Source organism: Embiotoca jacksoni, unplaced genomic scaffold (genome assembly GCF_022577435.1).
Source record: "Embiotoca jacksoni isolate LCO1_2020_lvr unplaced genomic scaffold, fEmbJac1.0.p SCAF_8, whole genome shotgun sequence".
Lineage (NCBI taxonomy): Eukaryota > Metazoa > Chordata > Actinopteri > Embiotocidae > Embiotoca > Embiotoca jacksoni.
Window position 1 is genome coordinate 8,081,527 of NW_027185436.1, and position 18,866 is coordinate 8,100,392.

Here is an 18,866-nt window from a genome sequence, read left to right on the forward strand (position 1 = left end):
AATCTTATCTCTGCACTTAATGCAGTTCTGGCAGAACACAGAAGCTGGGGCATAACTCTCAATTCCACGAGGTTCGAACATAATGAAAGTCTTGTGCAAATTACTTAAGTTTAAATCTATCTCAGCCACAGCATGTCTTTTTTATGTTGACAAATCCATTTGAATTTTGTTTCTCCCCCATGCCTCGTTTATTCGATTCTTCAGTGTTTAATGTAAGATGTACGGCGTAGCGATGTTTTCTCGATGCATCCTTTTTCTGTCCTTTTTTTTTTTTTTTGCCTGCTGTTGACAGCATGAATGAGCAGCATACAAGGTCAGCAGTGCTTCTTCTGCGAAGTACATAGGCCTACATGACTGAAAAATGTATTCTCTATCAGAAGTGGAGGGTATTTTCATTCATTTGTGAGTGATAGATTTTAGTTTATCCAACGCTCTTAGCTTAGCCCTTCGCTAACTCAACTACACATTGATTGTCTGAGCACCAGGAACTACACACTTGAGGAACCATCTCAATATTTACACGTCAACCAACTACTGTCTAAGCCAACACACTGTAGCTGAGAGGGTCATTGCCTGTGGCCCCAGCCTGAAATGATTTTGCACCACATACCTAACATGAATGTTTGCATTGCAAAAATAAACTGTTATACACACTCGCACATAGCGGCCTGCTAGGGCTGTCAGTTATTTCTTGAGAGAGTTGTGTTGACAGTGTTGTGGACATATTGCAAATATCCAAAAGTTAATATTTCCCTTACAAGGGCTTTGCTTGGTTTTTCGTCAGGATGTGTATATTGTGGGAATTTAGTACACATAACTGACATGGGTTGAAAAACACGGGCTAAAATTAGAAGTGACAAACTGATCTCCTCCTCATGGCCTAATCATCATCAGAGCGAGCCAAAGCCTGTCTGTCTTACAGATGTGCTTCATGTAGACTTGAACAGTCTACATGAAGCTATTTAAAATAAATATGGTTTCAGTCTCTGTCTTACCATATATCTCCCTCCCTCACGTTTTCCTTATCCCCCCTCAAAGCTTCCCCATCAACGGATGGAGTTCGGTTTCAGAGTGGGTCCTGTCAGTCTTAGACAAATACAGTCTTGTGATAACCTTGACACGCAGTGCAGACAAACCAGTGAGCTCTCTGCCTCGACAGCGCAGCCAGGCCTGTGTAAATTTGTTTGGAATTGTCAAAACGCTGGGAATTTTAATGTAACAGCCTCCCTGAATGTCACAAGACTTGGAGAGTGTAGAATTCATTTAAGAACTGTTAACAAGATCCAGCTGGCTCTCCTCATGTGGAGCAGTGTGAAGGATCGATTTCCTTCGTCACAGTTTATACAAACGTGCTTCCGTACTGTATACAATTTAAAGCCGGGCATCCTGAATTGTGTGTCCGCTGCTGTTTAGGGTGATTTGAAGAATTTTTGATATTTATTTTTTAGTTCTGTACAAACACAGACCTAGCGCAAGCACAGATGTGAGTGAGGTCTGTGTGACTGTGCTTTCAGTAGCTGAGCCATGCACAGTCTTAATAGAAAGGAATGTAGGCATTTGTCCCACTGACTTTTTTTTTCCTCTGGCCTTCCCTACATGTCTGTCTGAAGGATTTCCTTTGTGTCTCAGTGTTTATACACGCTCCAACACAATGTGTCTGTGTGTAATAGTGTGTGTTCTCTAAAAAAGGAATTTATGTTATTTGCTGTTAACACAGCTCATAATGGAGCATTGAAATGAGAACCCCACCCCACCCCCACACTCCACACCCCTTAGGCCTGGGCAAGTGGCATGCTCTGCCTGCCTCAATTGATTACACCCCTCTGCCCTAAGGGCCAAACGACCCTGTTCTGATGAGGGGAAAGAATGCGATTGATCCAGATTCGCCAAACTATAATCAAATCAATTCATTTTGTTCTCTTTCAGCTATGACTGTGCCAGTCTTTTGAAGTATTCACACTCAAAGAAAAAAGTGCTGTAATCTTCTGAAAAACGGATGATTTTTGCTGCATATGTCAGCGTGTGTGTCTCAGAAAAGCCTGGCTCCCTATTGAGTCTCCTGTTAAATGTTAGGTCTCATCTGTGGGAAGAATAGAGCTTTATACATGTCCACAAACACAATGGAACATCATGTATTAATCCTGGCTCTGTTATTGAGGAGTGAAATTCAGTGCCTTGGCGTCTGCGGTAGTTTTCAACTAAAATTATTGCGATCTAGTAACAACATTCTGTTCATTGGACCGGGCAGACGCAGAGACAGGAGCTCACATCAACATGCCAAACTCAAACAAATTCTCCAAAATACTAATCCTGTAACATTTTTTTGGCAAACTGCAACCAAGTTTCCAATCACAATGGCAGGGATCCAGCGGTAAGCTTCATTGATTTGTGGAGAGACCTCCTCAGCAGCCTCGCACTGTATAGTGTAACTCATTGCACTGCTTATCTTGACACTTCTTTCATATGTCTCCTATATGTGTTAAGTTGCTGTTTTCTATAATGGGCCCTCCTGGCCGCTCTGTGAACATTTAGAGCCTTCATTCTCTGTTGATGTATCACTTTGGGGATTTAGTTCTTATTCAGCTTCGGTGGAATGTTTTCTTTAGAAACATTTTCACAGCTTGCTCAAATGTACCTCTTTTTTCCCCCCTCTCATCTTCTTATTTCTGCCGTCCACTCCCGCGCCTTCCTTCTTCCTTTGTCTCTTTCTTTCTTTCCTTTCTCCCTTATCTTTTTCTTTTCCTCACCCCCGTTTTTTTTTTTCCTTCTCCTCTCTCAACAACCCTTCTCTCTTCCCCAGCTACTTTTCCAGTACTTCATTAGAGTGAAAACAAATGGGCAGTCCAGGTTGTGAAACAGAGAGAGGGAAGCAAACTCACACAGTCAGCATGAAGCTGGACTAGGAAAATAATAGCACTGACTGCTACTGGCCACTTCAGGGACAGCTGGTGGAGAAAGTAAGCGTTCTCATACTAAAGACGAGATGGGGGAGGAGAGCAGGACGTGAAACGAGACCTGGCCTCAAGGAAATAAGATGAAAGAAGTGATTTAACAAATGACAGAAACCAAGAGAAAATAAAAGTGAAATTAGATTTAAAAAAAAAAAAAAAAAAAAAAAATGAAACAGTAGCAGCAGTGCTTGCTATTCCCTTTACAAATTGCCCCCAAAAAGTGTTTTGTGTAAGCAGTTTTGAAGTGTTGCTCCTATTACCTGAGCTGAGGTGGAGCGGCATTTGGGGAACAGGTATGAGCACTGCTGCACCCCCCAGATAAAGTAACCAGACAGACCTTGTTAAAAGAAGAGACATCCCAATCAATATGATCGTTCCACTGGTGCACCCAGCTGCCAGGGACTATACACAGATAGGCACGGCACAGCAATTTGCAGACATAAACAAGGGCCTAATTGTTCAGGGCCTGGAGGTTTGGAGTGAGGAAAACAAAGATGAAGTATGGCGAAGAGTTAGGAGGCATTTTAACTCTCGTTTAGGAAATGAGAGTTTGGGAGTCCAGTGAAACTTTCTTTGACGAGTGTTGTTATTGTGAACGGCGGGGATCCTTAGTTTTAAAGGCTTCTAATGCGAACGGGAATTAGGTGAAAGCTGCTGCTTGCACGGCATCGAGTGTGAGATAGGCGGGCTCTCTGGTCCCTATTTTCCAGGCTTTGGTCAGACTCGAATGTTCAAAGTCGAGAAAGTAGTTTGAAAGAGTCATTTGCCATTTGTGATTTCAGTGTAATCTTGGAGTCTCATCCCGCGCAGAAGAGCTGTATTGATTGGCGGTCTTAACTGAAGCCGCCTCCTGATCATCCCTTCATCTTGTTTCTAAAGGGCAGGAGCAAGGGACAGTGAAGGAAAGAGGGTGAAATAAAGTGAGACACCGACAGAGTTCACTGAGTATCTGAAGGGAATCTCAGAATTGCCCTTCAACAAAAATCTCCCAGAAACACACAACCTGACCTGAACAGGCTCACATACACACTCATGTATTTCTGTGCCTGCTCTCCACCCTGTCTTCACTTTATTTTTTTACCCCACATCCCTCTTTTTGTCTCTCTGTTTCTCCCTCCCTTAGCCTCCTCCTCTAAGTAAGGACAGCCAAGGTTGTTTGAATTTTTGATGCTGCTCACATCTTTTGTTCATTCAATTAGTTCATTCAAGTCCCCACCCCCTCCCCCGTCTGTCTTCCCCTTTTTTCTTCTCCCCCTCTTCTTCCTCGCTCATCCAGTGCTGTTTACTCACCACGACTGAGGTCAACATAATCTCATGGAGTCATGGTCAGACAGTAGACACGACTCAGTTCGGCCTGGATACTTGGCATGTCTGGATAGAGACATGGGCATTTAACCAACGTTTGTTATTGGTTTTTGTTTGTTTTACTTCTCCAAGACAGACAGCAAGTGGTCACAGCCCATTTTTAGCCTGCAGGCACAGCTTCTCACTGTGTTAGTGATGAATTAGCTGTTTAATGCAAATGACATGTTGCTCCCCTCACTGAATGCTATATACAAATTTAATACATCCAAATGAGCTTGGGAAATTTTTGGAGGAGGATCAATTAAGTCTCTGGTTGATGTCCAGCTTTATAATGGATTGGAAACAGAGTAGCCAGTGAATTTTAAAGCGGTGAATAAGATTTGCTGTTTTGCAGGACATGTGAAGCCACATATAAGGTTCCTATGAGCTGTGGCAGCTCAGTTAACAAATAAGAAAAAGAGCAGTTTTACCCAAGAGCTACAATTGTGAAAATAGATTTATCATGATGTCAAGATGTGTGCGTCTACTGACAGTGAATAGAACAACAGGCTGAAATCTGTGTGCACATAACCCATAATTCAGAATAGTCACTGCGCAGTAGTTTGTGTCCACACCGAAGGCTTACAGGTGAGATCACTGGGTATTGCTGACTGCTTTGTTTGTGACTTTGACCAGTTCACAGATTTAATCCGAGATCTCCTCGCTCTGAAGGGTTACTATGAATTTTGTATCATTGGTGTTCTTTGAGTGGGGTCAAGCTGTCCTTGTTATTTATTTTTTTCTATTCTGAAGAACAAGTGAGTCAGCTGAAGCAAAAAATTAAACACAGTAGCTCTGTTGTGATTATCTTTAAGGAATTCTGCTTGTGGTTTGACCTCCAGTAAGCCGCTCTGGAATTTATTCCGACTGTTTCTGTGTGTGTGTGTGTGTGTGTGTGTGTGTGTGTGTGTGTGCGCGCGTGTGCGTGCGTGTGCGTGTGCCACCTTGTGTTTTTTGCCATTTGAAGACAAAAAGTAGTCTCCATGTACAGAATATCCAACAGGTCAACAGGACATTGTATTTATATTTCCAGTAACAACAATATACAACCTTCCACTACTCCCTGCAGTAAGAACAAGAACTCACCCTCTGCCTGTATCTCTGGTTCTCTCTTAGGGTTCTATCTTACACTCAGTGCGAAGTAGCGCCAAGTAGAGCACAAGTGCTTTTGCTGGATTCAGACCGAAGCAGTTGACATTGTCCTGTCCAGCACCCAGGTTGTTTACGTAGCAAATGTGCTTGTGTCCATCTGAGCACCCACGGGAATGTTGATCTTAATATGGGATGTGGTCTGGTGTGTTGTTGGACCATTTGTGTCTTGAGGCAAAAGACAGTGAAAGCACGATTTGCCAACAAAAACCTGGTTTTAAGTCAGTGGTTCAGTATTTTCCTGTTATTATAAGGGCGTTTTATGAAGATAGTAATATGCAGTTGAAGGACACACTTACACTGTGCTTGTTACTAAACAGGGACATGTAGCAGCACACAAGCGTGCAAAAGATGAAAAAAAAAAGATTGCAATGTGAAACTTTCTTATTGTGTACATCAAACTGCACACGAGCAGAGAAGCATTCTTTCAGACTACTTGGCAAATCCGCCGTATTATCAGCAATTTGCAAATGTGCCAGCACACATGGCTTGTAAAGGGCATGGGAGATGACGCTGTGATTGGTTTCCTTTATGTTACACACAAAACACACCCATGATGATTTAAGAGGCAAAGTAGCACTTGTTTTATCCAAGCCTTACTTTGCATTGAGATTATCTGCCGATAAACTAACACAAGTTGATCTGGACACGGCCTAAATCTATTTTTGACGTGTTTTAAACCATGCACTTAGATCATTAAAATATAGCCTTTACTGTTTGTCACTCTGCCAAACGTACCCACGGATAACCATTGGAATCCAATTTACATGAATTGGTAAAAAAAACAAAATAAAATAAATAACTGTTGCCAGACGTAGTCCAAAAATAGACTCATGGTTTAATTAGACCAGATCCAAATTCTAGTCGCCCTGAACAAACACTTCACTACACTCCATCTTGTCTTAAAAAAAAATATTGTAACAATGTTTTTGATGAAAACACCTGATCAAAGCTAAAATACTGTAAATTCACCATTTTGACACACACAAAGAGCTGAACCAATACAACGGGGTTTAACGTGGACTCAAATTAGACTGAATGTTATTTGGATCCACACGGCCCCTGGTCTTGATCACTTATCCTTTAGTTCCTTGGATTGGTGACATGTGTAAACAGATGAAAATATCTATGAAATAATATGATCTAACTCACTCCTTTTTTTTTTTAAGACAAAAGTTATTTATAAAGTTATATTCTGGTGACTTTGTGTGTCTTCATTTCAGATAATGAATGCATCTCATTTCATGCCGAGTATTTTTTTTAACACTTAATTTGAAGTATTAAATCCCCAAAAATTGGAATGATTACTTTCAAAACAATAAATCTAAGTGTAGGTACTCCAACACTGACCTTTTTAATTACCTTTATTTTAGTTCTGACGTATAGATATAGCTGTGAGGGTGTTTTACTTGTTTGTTTTCTGAGACTTAACAAATAAATTGTGGAAAGTCTCTTGAGTTATGGTATGTTTGCCTCCAGTGTGCAGAGATAAGAAGGCCGGTGTAGAAAGAGGGATTGGACTGAGCCTCGTACACATTCCTTTAGTTACCTTTGTCACGCGTGATGGAGTGTGGGGTTTACAAACCTGGCCTCCAGAACCTCTTTTTCTGACCCTGTTCAGTTGAGCCCCCATTCCTCTTGGTGTGTGTGTGTGTGTGTGTGTGTGTGTGTGTGTGTGTGTGTGTGTGTGTGTGTGTGTGTGTGTGTGTGTGTGTGTGTGTGTGTGTGTGTGTGTGTGTGTATATGTATATGTATGTATGTATGTATGTATGTATGTATGTATGTATGTACTGACACCCTGCTTTTCAGTTCTACTGCTGTCTGATATTGTGCAGGGATGAGGAGGACCAGACCTTGGTTGTCGTGAGTGGGGCCTGACCTGGTTTTTAAAACTACATTCGGAGCCAATGCGCTGCAGATTTCTGTGAGGCTTGCTTGGTTTTCTGAGACAAAATCAAAATGTTTGAGCTAAGGCTTTCCTCGCTGAAAGGCAGTCTATTCCTTAAGCTTCCAAGCCAGTGCATCGATAGTTCATTTAGACATATTGAATCCTTCAGAATACGTTTGTGGGGACTTCTTTGCTGTCTCTGTTCTCCTGAAATCTCCCTCTTTGTTATTTTCTCTCCTCTACATCGTTCCCTCTCCCCCTCCTTCCTCTCCTTATCGGAGACGGTGAACTATCTTTCTGTTGTCCAGTCACTCGTTTACAAACTTTACAACTGAGGCTTTTCCTCTGAGCAGTTTGAAGAAGGCTATAAATCTGGCCCTTTTAAATCCAGACTCGTTTAAGCCGTGTTTTACTAAGACCTGATGCACTGCATTCTTCTGCTGCCTAAACAGGCTTTTTAAACATTTACCCCAAATGTATTTACTAGTTGACTGATACACTGTCTACATGAGAGCAGACAGGGAATGGGGGGTATTTGTCTCTCTTTATGGGCTAGGGACTAGCAATGGCTGCCACATGGCCAAAGAAAATGGTGGGAAGAAGAAGGAAGAAAAAAAAAAAAGAGGAAAGAAGCCTGCAGACCTGTGCTTAATTTAATTTTTTTAAAAACCCAGAGGAAATAAAAATAGTGGGGCCTTTTTATTGTGGAAAACATTTGTGGAACATATCTTTGTTTTCTGAAATCTTCCTGCATATTCGTTAAAATTGATCAATATCAACCGTCAGTGTTTCCTTCCATACGTACAATGCAAACAACAATAATCCGTTTTCCCCTTGTCTGATTGCGAGGAGCACTCAGAGGGTGTCCTCACTATGACTAACATGATATCCATCTTCATGTTTGTGTTTCTGATTATCGATTTACAACCCCGTTCTTCTTTTTTCTAGCCAAGAATGTGGACTGCTGCAGCATTAGTCATCTTTACGACGTGTTTTGCTGCGCTGCTTACTGTAGAAGAAAGCCCAGTGTTTGTGGTAAATGTATATTTTACGTGGTGATAGAGTGCATTTGCATCAGAGGATTAGTCCCAAAAAAGGGGGCTCACTGTTAAGAGAGAGAGCCCATAAGAGCACTCAGAGAGGGAGACGGGGAGAGCAGAGGTCAGCTCGAAAACTTGCTGTCACTTACGTTCAGCCGTCTCACGTAAAAGTCAAGGAACAGCTGTCAACGTGCGCTCACACACACACAACACAACAAACTGTTCTCGTTTACTGCACAACATATTTACATGAAACGTGCTTTTTTTTTTTTTTTGCTGAACAATTTATCAGTCTTGCATCTCTTTGTTTTTCCCTCATCCCTCTCTCGGCCTGTTGTAAACCCTGACAACAGCACATTACCCGTCAGGATGAATTACAGCGCACTTAGATCTGGAGGGCAGCATCTTTGAAGTTAAAATGGGGGAAAATATCATAAGTATAGGCTTCGGTCCAGATAGCTGTGGCTGCTCTCCCAGATGCTTCTCAAAGATTAGAATCATCAGTGAGTAGTGATCTGCTCTATCATATGGCTCATCCTACAGACTTGGCAGCGGGCTTGAAGGAGGAGTTGTACAGTACAGTACACTGGATCAGGACTGTTTAGGGTAAAAGAAAAAAGAAAAAAACACGTCCCCCGAGGAGCCGTATATGTAAAGCACTATTCCAGTCACCACATCCCCCCAGTGTTTTCTGACAGTATTTTTAAGCTTATGTTGCCCAGCAACAAAAAAAATCATTTGGCACCATTTTGGTCAGTGAGAAAATTTCAAAGAGGAAACAGCTGACTCACTAGTTTGAAGAAGTCCTAACTGTAACCAGAGGGCTCCCATGTCTACCATCCAGTGACAGTATTCGGTCTGACCTTCATGTCTGACATCAGCTCCGAACTGCAAATACCAAGCAGGTGTGGTGATGTCATCACATATCATACACCATAGCACTGAGCCATACAGAGGGCACACAGCCTTGTTCAAGATGGAAAGAGGAGGATTGTAGCTGTGAGGTCTGGTTACTTGCTACAAGAGGATTTCTTCTACAGAAGGCTGATGTTTCTAGGCAGGAAAAGTCTTACAGTAACTCTTGCTGCCAGGCTGGTGTAGTGGAGGTGAGTTAATGGATGCTAGGATGCAGGAATACCTCTGTCCGCTGATTTTCAGTATGTTATTGCACAATTCCAGTTCATTAAAATAGTTTCTAAACCAGGTAATTTCTGTGATTTGTTGTAACAATATAAAACGCATACAATCTGTGATTTGACTGACAGCTGAACATATTTATTCCTCATGCTTGATTGTCCCAGTGGCCACATTAAGATGATTGAATTACAGTCATTTTATGCCTGTTTTACAGCACTAGACAGTGATTATATTTCAAAACTTCAAAAACAAAACAACAGAAAGAGACTCATGTTATGGAAGTTTTTATTTCTGCACATTATCATAAGGAGCAGCAAAGGTCAGCACAATAGCTGGTTCTTTCATGATTTCCATCAAAGTAATTGTGTTGCATCGCACACATTGAGCATTGTCACAACCAGCAATTAGGAAATGATTCAGCATTTTGATTGGGAGCCGTGTTGTGCGTGCCATGTTTGCTCAGCAAGTGGAGCTGCACTAAATTAGCATTAATGAATGTTATGGCCTCCCATCAGCTTGACAGGTCTATTCTTTAGATCTGTTTTAATTGTAATTAAGTCCTGATTAACGAGCTAGGGGATGTTTCATTCTCTTTTGAAGAATATAGCATAGTATGTTATGAAGGCAATCAGGGGATTGTCATTTTATCTGTTAATGAGGCTCAGCCATATGTCATAACAAACTTAACTTGTCTCAGTAGTAGCAGCGTTTAAAGGCCTTGGTTAAGCTGCTGCTCTTCTCCTGCTTTGGTCCTCTGTGAAAGCAGATATGCGGCCACCTTTGTAGGCAAACCGCAGGTGTTTGTCTGGAGAGAAAGACGTGTAGGTTTGCCGCTGTGGCTGAAGACACTGATCGTGAACGACAACTTTCCTGTTCTCACTCTGGTCAAGCAACTTTGTCTTGCTCTCCCTTATTCCCCTTCAGTGCATTCCCTGTACCTGATAAAGGCTTTGACTGACCCCCACAAATCATTAAAACAAGAAAAAACAGGTGTGAGGCTGATCCAAAATTACACAAAAACATATATTCACTTTTTGAAGCCAGTTATGACATTTGTTGAAAAGGATCCAGCAGTTGACAGAGCAGACAGTCAATGAAAAGCTTCCACCTCCTGATTCAAGCTAGTGGTGTGGTCAGATACCTGGATCAAATCCCAAAACACAGAAAAAATAGGCTGCATCAATCCTTGCTTCTGGCAACCTCTTTATGATTTAAATGTACTTTATTTGTTGTCTTCACATTAAGACATTTTCTTTTTCAAAAGAATGAATAGAAATTTATCAGCAACAGAAAAAAACAGAGTCTAAAGACAACCATCTCAGTCAAACAAAACCATAGAAAAGCAGAAGATATGACCATATGACAACAACAAAAAATGCTCATTGGTTACCTGTAAATTATAGCAGCTTTTCATGAATCAAGTTTCAATCCAAATTAAAGGCAAATTTCACAAAATCCTCAAAAGAAAAAACAATGTTTCCATCCTCTTCTTTTGTCTGAATATCTGGAGGTGGGCACTTCGGGACAAACCGTTAGTGGTGCTATATCGCCAGTTGGATGCACTGAGATGATGTAATTAAAAGGGTTTCAGTCAACCCTCAAAGATGTGGAAAATATTATTGAAACATTGCTTTTATGTTTGTTTCATTGAGTATCACTGGGTATTTGTCTGATCGGTCCCACGTTCACTAGCATGAAAGCAAGTCATCAAGGACCATCTTCAATGACGAGGAAAACGAAGGGTCTGGTAACAGATGATGGTATGTCCCCCACAGAGATCTGAGCTCGACATCATGGAGACAGAGTGGGATTACATGATTAAAGCAACTGAAACAGCATAAATCCACACAAGAACTGTGATAAGTCGCATGAGAAACTGTACAGAAATCTATTTCGAAGAGATAAAGGATAAACAGTGATTTCCACGTGCATAAAAACAGGTTAAAAATACACTTATCGTACCAATAAAAGGCGCTCTGTGGGTGACTTTTGGTAACGCACCGAGTGAATCTCGAATAGAAAAAGACTCGGAACTCTTCAGGAATTCTTTGTTGTTAAATCTCCTTTCATGCCCTGTATGTATAAACCAGGAAAAATCTCCAAAAGATATGTAAATATATATATAAATATATATATGTATATATATGTATATACATATACATATATATATATGCCCATATTGCCCATATTGTCAACATTACTGCTCTTCTTGTTGTGTTTGATCCTCTCAGTACATCTGGAGATTTGTTTTCTAAAGCTGCCTTGGACTATCCATATTGTCTCATAATGATAACGATAATAGTAATTAAGTTATTAACACAAAATCATGACAGTGTTTTATTTATGCGTCAGCTTTCCTAATGTATCACTGATCACGGCCCTGAACCATTTCCACTTTTACCTGCTGATTTAATGCACCTTTCCAGGAGGTGAGGTGTCGGGAGTATTATTTCAAATTTAAAAGCCTTCTTCCAGTCTCTGTTGTCTTTCTCCTCAACACCGACTGGAGAGAGAACTGAGGCAGGACACTTTTGGCACCTACTCTCGGAATTTTGTGATCAGAAAAACAAAAAAAAAGACGAAAGACTTTTTGACCCTGTGCTCGTGATTTTATTTTATTTTTCCTGTTCCACTGGAATCCTGATAGAGTCTGTTAAGCCTCTGTGTGTTGGCGTCAAACACCTGAACTTCAGCCTGCTGTTTCTTCCTTGGCAATCAAAGGCAAAGACTAACAGGCTGTTGTTGCCTTTTAGTCTTATTGGATTCACTTGTTCTGTGCAGCGTTTCCATCTTGACCCGAGAGACATTGGTGGTCTGTCGGCTCAAGAACACTTATTTCTGTCTCTGATTCGGCTGGTTTTATCCTGATTCTGTCAGTCTATTGTGTGCATCTGTCTGTCCATTTGTTTTCTCAAATATCTCTACTTGACCAGGAATTGCTGATACCCAAAACTTAAAGAAAATAGTTTTCAATGATGAGAAGGAAGGAATTAGACAGAAAATGACAACCAAAACAGATCATAACCTGAGCAAGAGCCAAGGAACTCTGACCATGTGAGACTTTTCTTCCAGAAAACAGAGACCTAGGGGCTCTTGGGCAATGAGCTCGGGGAGAACTGTGAAACACTTTGTCACTGCTTTGGCAACAACGGATGACTGTGTCCTCAACATGTGTGCGAGTGTTTATACATCATTTCCCCTGGAAAGTGTCATGCTCGCGGGTGGGCGGGGGTTGGTTCTGGGTGGGTTACGGTTCAGCCCTCAAGGTCTCCAGGGTTACTCTGCCTCTGCTCTTTGTCAGATTCTCAGGCTTTCTCACTCTTGGCTCTCACTGATGGTCTGACAGTGTTAGACTGGCAAAGAAGTGCTGGAGTGGCTATTAGCCGCTTGCCTTTCCAGTCCTCTGAGAACATGTCTCCTTCATCCCAAGTGCTATTGATATGCTTAATGGAGAGTTGCACTCTGACTGCATTCCTCACAGTTCTTGCACATCTGCATTTTGGTACTTTTTTTTTTTACATGGTATGGATCTCCATTTCACTGCTATAGCTCTGTGTTTTATTGTGTTCATGTGTCATTGTTGTTGTCTTTTGTATTCAGTTTTTATGTGCAACAGATATTTCTAAGTGAGCCAAAGATAACCTAGAACCTTGAACATAAAGGCCTCACTAGCCTTGTGAGCTCAGCTGTCCTCTGCTGCTAAACGCAGTACAACAGTTATTGTGTGTCCATGTACACCGTGCCCGTCGTTCTTATTAGTCCAGTACACCATCATTTTTTACAGGACACTTGACAGTTCAATAATATGGCATCATGAGGTGATGCAGAGACTGATTTGTATTTTCCCCACTGAAATTTTAAGTCTGTTTTTATTACATCTGAACAAATATTTCTGTGAACTTTTATAAGGTTTTAAGAAATACTCTCAGGATCCCTGGAAATCTTCTCTGACACCAATTTAATGATTAATGACAGATGCTGATTAATACACAAATCAAGTGTATTAACATAGGGTTGGACAATGGACCTATTTAATTAAAATTCCAATGCTATGAATCATTCAATCATGCCTAAATGTACGAATATTGCACATTTGATAAATGCTTATAAAGTAACAGTAGCTGCAATGCACTTACATTTAACCGTAAGTTCAAACTAAAAATTGGTGAGGTGAAGTAACCAAATATTTTTAAAGGGAAGGTCAAAACTGTCTCTTTTCTCTGTCTTAAAATAATAGTCAGGTATCTTTATGAACATTAAAACAAGTATTTCTTCTACTGTCATTCCTCCTGTTCACCATGCTATTAAATAATCCTTTTATAAAGCTATCTGACTGATGGGGGCCAAAGTCCACTGTCTTCCCTCTGTGGAACAATACATTAAAAGACAGTTTTCAAAGCTTGTTTGAAGTTCACGTGAGTCTGCATCAGTCTGAGTGACAATCCATTACAGCCCAGCAGAGAAACATTGTCCAAGGAAACAGAAGGAAGGAGTTATACTTGCACTACGGTAACTTCAGGACAAGCCCATTTGATGTGACTGCTGAAGCCTGCAAACAGCAGACAGAATGCAGGCTGTATATTTTGTCCCCCATCACATCCACTGGAAAGACTTGATGAAGGGATTATTTAATGGGATGAAAAGGAGGAAAGACAACAGCGGAGGAAAAATGTGCCTACATACTATATAAGCACCTGACTAATATCTCCTAAACATTGTGAACCTGTCATTAAACCGCTCATACTGCAACCCAACAGGTCAAAGGTGACCGGTCATGAGAAAAGAGATACACACACTTATCTGAGTTTTGAAGTTAATGACCTTGAAACAGCTGTAGTTTTTTTTTAGTCACCATGGAGGCGTAAACAGATGAACTTTCTATAATTCTTAAGAAGGTCTGGAACTAATAATAAATGCTTTGAATATCACCATTCTTTGACATATAATCATTTGCTCAGGAAGATGGTGTTATTTGGTCAAAAGCTCTAGAAAACAAGTACGTGAATCTTGAGTTTAGACTGATTTGCCAACATCAACTAATGATTTATATATAACATTTCTTGTTATAGAGTTAAAACTAATCATTATGTTAACTGTGTGTGTGTGTGTGTGTGCGTGTCTGTGTGTGTATTTTGCAGGTGAACGAGGAGACGGTGGAGAGGCTGGTGGTCCAGTACCCTCACATTGTGTTCAGCACGGTGATGCAGGACTGCAAGAGAACCCTGGAGAGAGCTTATCAAATGGGCTGGAGCCCCAACACATCGAACACTTCGTAGCTACTGCTGGGTCTCACACACACACACAAAACACATAGTTACACAGAGGCCCTTTTGGTATACGGACACCGATACACAATATGTGCAGCTCAGTCATGTTTGCTTCTCATTTACTGTTCAAACATGCATGTAAACATGTAGCTACACACTCACAGACAGAAGTCCATCAACAGTTTCATTTGAAGCAGATCTCCTATTTTAGTACGGTATTTTATAATTAAGTGAGACGCCATACACCTACCAGTTTTAGGTTATAGTCAAATATGGAGCTGTCCTCCTCATCATTGGCAATAAATCAGATTAAATATAACAATATAGTGTATTTTCTCTGACCACAGCCGTGAGTGACTTGTTTGTTTTGGAGCAAAGCAGTGCACCAAATAGTATTAAGTGATATGTGCTATAAGTGTAAAGGTTAAGAGTATTAAGCCTCATAGTTTTCAGTCCTCTGCATCATCATGGCTGGAGCCGAGGTAGAAATGCATGAGGACGGGGTTGACTGGTTTTGAATATATATATAATTAAAAAAAAGAAAAGAATATCCAAACAAATAATGTGTCATGAAATCATGAGCAATGGTTGGGCCAGGATTATTTTTAATGCGAATAGATACAAAAAAAAAAAAAGGTTTGTTGACCCAAGTGGGACCGGTGTCCTTGAGGTATTCACTTCCTCCAAACTGAACTGAACTGCTGCAGTGATATCACACAAGAGGGAGCAGAGACTCGCAGATCAGAAGGCATCGTCTGACCACAAAGACAACTGAACTGCCACGGCTTCAGACCTCGCTTGAGGAATTTTTAACCAATTTGTGATGTTTATTTTGTCCGATCGGAGCATTTTTATTTTTTTTCCCCCTCTCTTGGATGTTCAGTACAGTGTTAAAGGAATTCGTGGACTTGTATGTGTGGTGGGATTGTTGACAAGGCTCCATGTGAAGGACAGAGCTCTTTGCTGTGACTCAATATACACACTGCTCTCATACAGAAGAAAGATTCAGGCCAGAAGCAGTCAAAACTCTGGCAAATTCATGGCAGGAGAATGGCATTGATTATATTTTAAAAGTGCATGTTTACATTGAGATGCTTACCTTATCTTTTTTTTTCAGCTGGATATGGAGCACTTGTAAAGTTGAAATTAACATCCACATGACTTGGGATCAATGCTGCTTTTTATTGCCATGCATAGATTTACCGTCGACTGAGCATCAACCGCGAGTCATTACAGAGTGAAATTAAACAGTGCTCAAAATAGAAGTTGCCTTTGCCTAAAAATCACCGGGTCCTATTTTCAGAATATTAACCACAACCACCTTGATGACAGGTAAGAGGAAGCCTTAAGTGGTTATTATTGCCCTCCAATAAGCAACACGTTAGCGACCCAGAATTTCATAACGAAATATTTAGCTTTAGTTTATCTGAAACCATACTCCTGTTATTTGATCTGATATATACATATATAAATAAGTACTGTGTGGGATTTACTTAGCCTAATATTAATTTTGAGCGTATACTCGTATCATTAGCAATGTAGCAATGCGATGAGCGATTTCTCTTTCTTAGTGGTGTAAGATGTAAAGAAAAAAACGGCCTGGGCCTCAAAGCGGGGTGAGAAGTTGGTGGCTGAGAGTTGATCATTTTTTCATCTATTCTATAGAAATCAAATAGTGTACAGTTAAAAATGCAAATAACCAGGGTATTTTTGTCTGGTGTGAACCAGCTCTGGGCTCAGCCGCCACACACTGTCACTCAGATACGAACAATAGCTTACTGAGCTTAGACTTTGAGTAGAACTGTAAACTTTGGACAGCATATTGAGATTTCAGACAATTAAAAACACATGCATTTTACCCTTGTCAGGATTTGTAGACTTAAACCGATGGAGAGTTTCTCCCTCGGCCTGTTTTTGTTCTGTCTCTGCTCTTTTGTAATCCCCATATGCACTTTCTTCTCCGCTAGATGTTGACACACTTGATTCCTGATTTGTTAAGGCAACCGTAAATGACTGGATTTACATAAAGATGAATAAAACACTACTACTTCAAGCTTTTTTTTCTCTTTTCTTTCTGTATGTGTGGAATTGAAGCGGGAGAAGAACATTCAGAGTGACAGTGGAATACTTTTCCGCTCATTTTACATCATCTGTGGACAGCTTAAACTTTCTTTTTTTTTTCCTGCAGGAGTTCCAGACCTTTTATTACATCAATTGCATTTCGAGACAGAGACGATAATAACTATAATGTTGACACGGTGAAATTTGATTTTAACACAGACTGCATCTGTATTCTCAGGTAAAATGCAAATAAGGATACCAGCATGTTTTTCATCATACCCAAACACCTTGGAATGCACAAGTATGACATACTAAAGCGTCTGTATTGTTAGAAATAAAGATGTTTTCCACAGATACCCATGCATTGATAATGTCTTTTCTATTGAGCACCATGACACAACAATCAACCTGCGTTTCCAGGAAGGTACACTTTCAAGGTCAGAACTATTTACAATCACAGGAGTTTCACATCTGAGACAAAGTGAGGAGACATCAGCTTGCTGCCCAGCAAGACAGCAAAGGCCCCAAAGAGCTAAAAAGCTGTCACTCAATATGTCCCCAGTCTTTGACAATATTATCCCTTTCAAGTGCCTGTTTTATTGTTCAATGTGTTTGTGTTGTTTCATGTCTGACGATCAAACGTAGGAGATAGCATCAAACAGGATAGGAAGGTTGGTTTTTTCTAGATTCTTTGTGTTGTCAACTCAATTTGTGTCAACGTTCACTTAATTCTTTGCTAAAGGAGTTTTTTTTTATCTTAATCAAAACATGCGGAGGTCTCTTTTTTGTTGTTTTCTTTCTGTCTTATACAGAGGCATGGATACAGACTGTATAATTAAAACCTATTGTATGTTCAGCGAGATTTTAGAACAATAGAACTACAAATTGTAAACATTGTATTTGCCACTTTGAAATGAGAAATACCGCAGATGGCATGAACACACCAGCACCTGTGCAGTCTCTTAGAACCAGTTTTGGTCGCCCCTCAGTAAGTACCACCTTTGTGGGCCTCTAATTTTCAAGTTTTTCTTGGACTCAGAAATGCCATGGTGTGTTTTAAGGCTTTCATTTGTGTTTTTTGTAGCAGATTTGTTTCAGTTGTATCTTCCCCAATAGCTCTTTGGAACGGTCTTACAAGGTAGTATTTGTTGCAGCAATGGGCCATTGTGTCGGATTGCTATAAATTTCACTGGGGTTCATTATATTTTGCCCACCACCTGTAACTGTTCAACAAAACTCACTTACGTCAGAGGAATAAGACATCACATATGCTGGAAACAGCAAATGGTAATAGAAAGAAAAGTTGAACAGTTCTGTTTCGCTTTCAGATGTTCTCTGAAAGTTTCTGAGAACCCAAAATGTGATGTTAGCTCTGGAAAAAGAAAAAAAATTGTGGCAGTCCTTTTAATGTGATTTTTTTTTAATATACATGTCTTTGGTATTTTGCCTTCATTACATGGTGAAGGTGTTGGTACAGGCAGGAAACATATGCAGCGGGGATGTACATCAAAACTCACTGGGTTGAGAATGAACGTGAGCATGACTTTCTCTAACTGGATATTTGTCACCAGTTCATCATGGATCTACCAAAGTGTCTCTGCTGTAGACCTTTCACAGAGACTGTTGACGTTTCCTGCGTCTTCCCAACAGATGTTTAAAGAGAGTAGGTCTGTCAGAACCCAGGTTTGAACCTCGGCTTAGGAGCCTTTCTGTGTGGAGTTTGCATGTTCTCTCTGTGCCTGCATGGGCTTTCTCTGGGTACTCCGGCTTCCTCTCAGTCCAAATACATGTGAGGTTAGTCAGGGATTCTAAACTGCCTGTAGATGTGAATGGTTGTCTGTTTCTGTTTGACCCTGATCAGGCTAAAGCGTGTGTAGATAGTGGATGGATGTTTCTCAGATTATTAGATTTTTTTTTTGGCACATTATATTAGTGAATGTTTCATGTCAGCATAACATAAGGTAAAGGTAGAAGAGACTCCAGTATCGCCATGGTCATAACACTCGCTGTCCTTGACTGAAGAGGTTTT

The 18,866-nt window shown here is 40.6% G+C and overlaps 1 protein-coding gene across 1 annotated transcript in view; it reads left to right on the forward strand.

The window, feature by feature from the left end:
- Nucleotides 1–16,829, forward strand: part of fbxl17 (F-box and leucine-rich repeat protein 17) — a 221,453-nt gene extending 204,624 nt beyond the window's left edge. Inside the window, exon 11 of the mRNA XM_069138868.1 lies at nucleotides 14,648–16,829. Coding sequence (XP_068994969.1) covers nucleotides 14,648–14,785 — 138 coding nt within the window. The 3' untranslated portion in view covers nucleotides 14,786–16,829. The remainder of the gene's footprint in view (nucleotides 1–14,647) is intronic.
- The last annotated feature ends 2,037 nt before the right edge of the window (nucleotides 16,830–18,866 follow it).